This window comes from Diabrotica undecimpunctata, unplaced genomic scaffold (genome assembly GCF_040954645.1).
Source record: "Diabrotica undecimpunctata isolate CICGRU unplaced genomic scaffold, icDiaUnde3 ctg00003247.1, whole genome shotgun sequence".
Lineage (NCBI taxonomy): Eukaryota > Metazoa > Arthropoda > Insecta > Coleoptera > Chrysomelidae > Diabrotica > Diabrotica undecimpunctata.
The window spans coordinates 3610-11641 of NW_027314444.1; the positions used below are offsets into that span (position 1 = coordinate 3610).

An 8032-nucleotide genomic window follows, 5' to 3' on the forward strand; every position below is an offset into this window, starting at 1 on the left:
CTATTTCTCAAGGCTACGATAGAGTTCGTCTAATATTTCTGATATATATGACTAATAATTCTTGTAGCACAAGCACATTTAAACACTAAGGAATACGAGAGATAAGGAAAGCCCTCAGTCCACCAGAAGAAAATATATAAACGAAATAGTTTCTTTCCCCAGCACCTAGTATTTTTTAAACTACAGTATCCGCCGGTCTTATAGATCTCAAATAACTATAAATAACATAGCTAATGTGTGTTTGTATAGTATTTTGAGGTCTAAAGCTGGCGGGAAGCAGTTAGATACATATTTTTAAATAACTACTATGCAATTTCGTCTACGGCAATGTGACTTAAATTTATAAGCAACTATTAGAAAAAATGGGAATTGTTTTTGATTTTTGCCTCCAGATATGGTTGTTTCAGAAGTATCGTCCATCAAAGAAGTTTTTTTTTATACAAATCAGTTTAAGTTTGATCTTCAATTCGCAGTCTTCGTGACTAAAACTTCTTTGACGTGTATACTTCTTGGGCGAATGGTATTTGTGTTGGTGTATATGAAAAGATAAAGGGCAGAACTTAGCGGTACTTACCCCTTGAATTGGGCTCCATCGTCCATACTTAAGCACCCAGCTCCACCACCGAATCCGTAGCCTTTGGGTCCGTATTTACGTCCATGGCAATTTTTGCAGTACAATTCAGCTTCGTGTTCAGTTACGTTGGTGGAGTCGAGCATTTTATTGCACATACCTATGCAAATAAGCATATTAACAATATAATTAATAAAGGTGGCAAGTATTTAATATAAATATTATAATTATTGTAAGTTTGTTGGTGCTTTTTCTATTCGAACTTTGATTTGTTTTTAGGAATCGTGAGTGCGATTAATTATTGTGCCAAGATAGTCGTAGGTATCTATTTGTTTTAAAGTATTACTCTTAATTATCAAGGTTTTCATCATTATTTTGGGTTTTTGAAAACCTAAAAAATTAAGTTTTCCTGATGTTTGTTGGTAGTCAATAGTTCTCTCCATACTAAACTATCTTGTTCATTAGCCTCTGGAGGTCAAGAAGGTTGTCCGCTATCATGACAATATCGTCCTCATATTTAATGTTATTAATTGGTATTCTATTGACCTCAATTTTTCCTTGAGAGCTCTTTCAATAAATTCTTCACAGTCTGCGTTGAACAGTAGTGGCAACAATACACATCCCTGTCGTACCGCTCTTTTAATTTAAACTCTTCTGAAGTGTATATTCGTATTTGTTTATTTTCTGTTTTTAGAAACTTGGTAGTTTGTACTTCAACAACAGATTAATATTATTACTGCACAAAATGACTACGTAAGGATTTATTTTTATTTTGAAATATATTTCTTTATGTTGATATTTTACTTTCAATTCTGTGAGTTAATCAATTGGTCAAAGTTGACCAATTAAAGAACATTATTCAGAAGAGAAGATAAAATATATATCTATGAAACTAGACACCAAACTATTAGATCTTCTAAATTATTGTCTTCTTTCTTTGATCCTAAGTAATTCTTCGGACATCATTCATATCAGATATAGTTTTGAAAAACTTTTAAAATAACTTTTAAACATTTTAATATTAAGTCAATAGAGAACATGATAATAAATAGTGTTGATGAAGAATACAATATGGTCTAAGAAATAAAAAAAGTTAGATAGACTTCGAAAAAAAAAAGGACAAAAGTCAAAATACTGATATATTCAGAAGTTATATTTTTCGACATTATAAATGTTTGAGAAGAAAGTAATAAAATATCATAGTTTTAACCATTAAAACGTAATTAAATATTTATATTTACCGCATTTGAAGCAGGATTTGTGGTATTTGTAACCTCCAGCTACTTTTTCTTCAGCGGCGTATACGGATTTGCCGCATTTTGGGCATTTTGGGTTGTCTGCTGGTTTGAAAGGCATTTTGATTTAGTTGATGGTCGTTCTGAAACAATAAAACATAAAAATGAATACAACTACTTGTAAGGTATCAAATATATTAGTTTTTCACCAAAAAACTGTTTAACATTTTCTAGGAGTCCTAGCACGTATTATAACAGTATTTTCTTTGCTCTAAATAAACGTGACTATTAATTAAAGTAGATATTTGAAAACTGTTTTAAACTATCTGATTTATAATTGTTTACGTTTTAAAGAAAATATTAATTTAAAATATTAAAGGTTTTTATGATTAAGGGAACATTAAAAGTTAATTAGTAGTGTACTAGCTAAATAAGAAACGATTTTTAGCACGCTTGGTTGGTCGAGAACCTTATTTTGAAAACTATTAAAAATAATTAGGCGTTTATACCTACTATGGAACAAATTGTCTATTGCAAAATATAAATTTTTCTAAATCGTAACCAAAAAAAATCATCCAGAGTTGTAAATGGTACCAGATGCAATTCAACCTAAATATAATTTCGAAAAGCCGTTTAGTATCTTGTTTTTATGAAGGAATGAATGGGAGTCATATAAAACGAAACTTCTTAGTGGAAGATCAATGCTGGTATGCTGATGGCTCCAAAATCAATGGAGATGAAGTACACAAAGGAAAACCAAGGCTATACCTAATACAAACCTAGGTAATCACTTTACTACTTTCCAAGCAAAAATGTATGCTACAAAAATGTACCTGCAGAAACTAATATAGAGGAACTTCAGGAAAGATCTATAAAAATTGGAAAGATAGCCATTTGACATTAAAGGTATTGAAATAAACTCGAATTGACTTCCAGTTAGATTAAAACTATCTTTTATAATCTGAATCGGATCGGAAAAAGCAACAAAGTAAGTTTGTTCTAGGTGCCTGGATATACTGGTACTGAAGGGAGCGAAAAAGTGGACCTACTTGTTAAGGAGAGATATTTATAGGCCCATATCATTACCTTGACACAGCAAGAAGCACAGTCAACAGAATGATTATGGATGAAATGTAACCACTGGTATGAATAAACGTATCTCAAACATTCGATGATTTTTATACATGAAGCTTCGTAGAAGAGATCCGAATATCTACTAGATATAAATAGGAATGATCTGCGAATTATCGTAGGTCTCTTAACAAATCACTTGCCCCAAAGAGCATAACAGACTTTGTTAAAAAAGCTGTTTATCCCTGGTGAAAGAACTTTTTTACCAGGGATGAGCCACAATATGCCGCTAATGTCGAGTGGAAGGTTGGTAAAGCGCCCACTCATATTGAACCTAACTTAACCTAAACTGTGACCAAACAGACCAGAGGTTATATGACCAGAATGTTGAGAATTGAATACAAAGATAGTTTACTCAATACAGAATAAAGCACAGCAATGTTTTAAAAAAATTGTTTTATTTTGGGCGCAAAATAGAGCACAAAACAACTATTTATTGATGCATAGAATATGATAACATCAGAAAAAAAATTTAAAGTAAAAATACTTAGTCATGGTCAAACGAAGTATAACAAAAAATAAAAAAGAACATAAAACTAACATAGAGGTGTGACAAAGATCTACAAAATATAAGGGGCCAAAAGAAAGTAGCTGTAGAAAAAGCTAAAGCAGAAGAGTAGAAAAAACTATATATTGATAATGAAGTAACAGCAATGGCCAACAAAATAATAAAGAGGTTTCTTAGTAAGTGACTTAAAACAATAAAGAAAACTAAAAGAGTTGGAACAAATTAAATTGGAGAAGTATGAACAACAATACAAAAGACAGAAAGAAGTTGGCTTCAGGTTTATTTAATAGGATTAAGGAGCTACGAAAATTTCCAGATCAATGAAGAAACACTATATTAGTTCCTTTGCCCAGAAATAAAGTAGATGTTTAACAAAGCACTAATTAGACGACCATAAAACTATTTAGTCACGCGATGAAAATATGGAAGCGAATAATGGATAGACGGAGCGTGAGGAAAGCGAAATGCCCGAAAATAAATTTGGATTTATATAAGGCATATCAACGCAGCTATTGAAAAAATATGGAAATGAAGAAACAAACTATCATTTGGTATCCATTGAGCTTGAGAAAGCGTATGGTTGGGTACTTCGGGTCCTTGACAGGTAGTGAGTTCTTAGTTACTTTTACAAATAAGATGATATCTTTGGTAATCACATGATTGTGAATACTTAAATAAGTGGATAAAGCGTCACGAAGAAATTAAAATTCTCTGTTACGCAGACGATACAATATTAATAGCCCAAAATAAAGATAGCCTTCAAAGACTAGTTCACTTCAGTTTAACATGTTGACTTCAACTTAACAAACTGGAACAATAGTAATCAGTGAAGGACCAATAATACGTAAACTAGAAATCGATAGAGTTAATGTACCAGTAATGAAAAATAAAGTACCTAGAGATTACATTGTCCCTCTATAAAGACTTTGGAAAAGAAGTAAGAGATCAAGTACAAAGAGCAAATAGATTAGAATAGATTAGCAAGATGCTTTAATAACACTACATGGCGTATTCAATACACTAACATTGAGATGGAACAAAGAATCTGTAAAGCTAGTATAAGACAAATAATGAGGTGCCCATCAAAAAGAAGATTTGATGGAAACAGCAGAAATGAGAATACTCAGAAAAATTACAGGAAATACGCTGAGACACTGAATAATGAGTGACGAGATCATAACAAAATGGATTATACAGGGTATAAACGAGTGGACGCTCAGCCGAAAAAAGAATGAAACAATCACATCAGTAACAAAATGGCGGACACAGAAGTTGATAAAATAGCAAGGTAGAAGAAGTGTTGGCCGAGCGCGCAAGAAATGGATTGACTTAGAATAAGCAAAATTGCTTATATAAAGAAAAAAAGAAGAAGATGGTTGTAAAGCAGTGGCGGTTGGTGTGGTAAAATTTTGGGTAGGCCAAGCCAGCAAATTACATATAGCTATGTGTAATCAGTGGCGGATCCAGAGGAAGGGGTTACGGGGTCATGACCCTCCCTAAAAATATTTGAAAAACCACTTATCCTATTGGTGATAAGACTAAAAGTGACCTTGCATCAGAGAAAAGTAATCACCCTCAAGATCCATGACCTCCCCAAAAAAAATTCTGTAGCCGCCAGTGTGTGTAATACATATTTTTTTTGTGAGAGCGGGAATCTTTTTTTTTTCGAACTTTACGATTTTTTTTTTAATTTATTTGGGCAACCGTGCACTTGTTTGCAATTGTGTTGTTTGTTTAAAAATATGTTACAATTATAGACTATGTTACATATTTTTTTATCATAATTTAAAAGAAAATTTATATTACAATTCGATAATTATGTTACAAGTGACAACGATGATCGGCGTAGGCCCGATCGTCTGGTGCCTAAACAGCAAGCATAAACACGACAATATAAATCGTTGTCTGGCAAGCTGCTTAACTTCAAACGCTTTTTGTACGGTGATCTTATGTGAGTTGGGTCGGCCAGTTCCGATCGGACCTATTAATGATATTTAAAATGCCTGAATACGATTCGATGCTTTCTGTGGTAATATAATAACATAGTTGTTTTAACGGACCCTAATGTATTAAGTGATTTAGTACATTTAAAAGTTATTTACATGCATTAACATAATTTTTGAATATATGTTTTTCAATTTTAAAGCTCTTAAAATTATTGGGTAGGCCCGGCCTATCCTGCCTACCCCCAAAAGCCGCCACTGTTGTAAAGAGTAATAATTTTAAATATCTAGAATCAGTATTACAGCAATGGACAAACATAAGGAGATGATTGCAGTAGAGCAATGCTATGGAGGTCATGCAGATTCCAATAAAACTGCCATAAGTTAAGATTGGATAAGAACGTTCAACGTTGAATTCATTAAATATGAATAAAAAATTACGACCAAAAAAGCTAGTGCCTTTTGCAATTAGTCAGGTACAGGTAAGTCCATGAACGTACGGAAATATTAAAAAAATGCATTTTTTTGTATGAAAAACTGGACAATTATGGAGATATTTTATAAGCCACATACCAGAGTAGTGTAAAACGATAAACACTAAAGAAATATGTAAAAGAAAATTATAAATCATGAAATCTATAAAATATTAAAACACAAGCGATACAGAACACATACATAAATTCAGAGGAAAACCATTTTGTGTTATAATAAATGAAAAAAGGAGAAAGAAGAGATACTCGAAGCCAAAAAACTTCGTCAGAACTTTATGTTTTATCACCAGGTTGAAACGAATGTTGGAATAATCAAGTGTAAGGAGTAAGAAAAATTAAATTAACGATATGTAAGAATTGCAAAAGTTCAAACTAAAAAATCAAGGTGGTGAATTTTTGTGGTCAAGGTTTCCTGAACGAGAAAAAATGTTAAAAAACTTTTTAACGAAATCTGTATTTTATTTTTAAATTCAAGTTTGAATTTATTTTAAAATCAGAAAAAAATTTAAAAAGTATCGTAACTTTATATCGAATAAGTTAAAGCAAACATCTATTAATCTAAAGATTGATATTATTTTACGCAAAACATTAAAAAAAAGATAACTAAACAATTTAAATTTACGAAAAATAATTAATGCATTCGAGGTATGTGGATTTGTTATTTATCATACTCGAATTATGAATATGCAGTTATGAATTACAATACTTTTTTACAATTAAAAAAGCAGTTATAATAAATTATTTAATGGAGTTAACTATGGACAGTTGTTAGTTGTAAAAGCAGTTTTATTTTTATTTTGTTTTAGTATTTGTTGTGACTAAAAATTTTAAAAAGCTTTAAAGAAGTAATAATCAAAATATAAACAATGTTTGTAGAAATTATATATTTCTCCATTAATTTATATTTGATTAATAAAAGTTATTTTGTGATTTAACTATTGTTTTTAAAAATAGTTTTTTATGTAAACAAATTGATGAAAAATGCAACAGTTTAGAAAGAAAACATTTTTATGATTGAAAAACATTTGCCTTCCTAGCGAAAAAACTATGGTCACAAATGCACACTAAAAAAGCGGATTTTTTAATCACAAATTATGCACAGTCTTGGGTTACTAAGCAGCTTCTAGTAGGTCACTTGGCCACCAGCCAAAGGCATAATATTACACAAACACAGATGGTGATGTTAAAAATAATTTTCCTGGCGCGGCGCCAGCGCTACTCTCATATTATCAGATACCAAATATGGCAGCAGCTCATGCAGGTAAACACTAAAAGCACAATCAGCACTGTAATTTTTGTAACGTTGGTAAAAGCACTCGCGTTATTTAAAAAAGAAAATTAGGTTGGTAATTGGTGTACCTTTTCGGAATCGAGTAAGTGTGGTGGATAAGGGCTTAGTGTCCTCACTACAACCACTATTCGGAGTGTCTGCTGCCGGCTGTTGGAGAGACTTAGTCTATAAACTGATTTGCACACGGCCCCCATAAAAGGAGGGGCTGTGACACACCAATACCTCTGAATAAGCTTCTTACTGTTCTATTTTTGTGGAGATGCAAGTTTAACGATGAAGTAGATATACATATTCGTTAGAATTCGTACCTTTTTCAGAAATTTGATATCTACTTGTCGGTTCCGTGGGTTGTACTAAGGGCGGCATTATCGTCTAAGATATTTCCACAATATTCACAACAAACGTAAAACCAAAACATCTTGGTAGATAACTCTTTATTTTTACAATGTTTTATCATTAATGAATAATGATCCAACTATTTCCGTATAACAAATTCATATTATATTATGTTTTATCTTTTTACTTCAAGGTTACATTATTATCTATGTTTATCAATTTTGATAAATTGTAGTAAAATAGTACTAAAGTGTAGTCAAACAAAAATGACAGATATTTATTTAAATTTTTCTATAAAACCGTTTATTCTTAAGTTTTCCTTTTAATTTCTCTCAAGAAATTTGCAAAAGGTATTTTTTTTCATAGTATCACTTTTATAAAACTTTATTTGTGGAGTTATACTTTCTTCTTCCTCCAGCCTTTGCTTCATTCTCGTCTAACCTGAGCATAACCTCCCTTGCATATGACTTTATAATGTTTATCGAATAAGATTATTAGGTACGTACCATTGTTTATTTAAATCTTT

The 8032-nt window shown here is 31.5% G+C and overlaps 1 protein-coding gene across 1 annotated transcript; it reads right to left on the minus strand.

Annotated features, from left to right (window-relative positions):
* Positions 1 to 555: 555 nt before the first annotated feature.
* Positions 556 to 7398, minus strand: LOC140432211 (muscle LIM protein 1-like). Its single transcript, XM_072520034.1, has 3 exons — positions 7239 to 7398; positions 1813 to 1949; positions 556 to 731 (listed from the first exon to the last, which is right to left on the minus strand). The coding sequence occupies exons 2-3, from the start codon at positions 1925 to 1927 to the stop codon at positions 571 to 573; spliced, it is 276 nt and encodes a 91-aa protein (XP_072376135.1). The 5' UTR covers positions 1928 to 1949; positions 7239 to 7398; the 3' UTR covers positions 556 to 570.
* Between the last annotated feature and the right edge of the window lie 634 nt (positions 7399 to 8032).

Excerpts from the sequence above, each read along its gene's own strand:
- LOC140432211 (XM_072520034.1), bottom strand. The coding sequence starts at position 1,927 with ATGCCTTTCAAACCAGCAGACAACCCAAAATGCCCAAAATGCGGCAAA. Across the intron at positions 732-1,812 it reads CAAATCCTGCTTCAAATGCG|GTATGTGCAATAAAATGCTC; the intron begins GTAAATATAAAT and ends TTATTTGCATAG.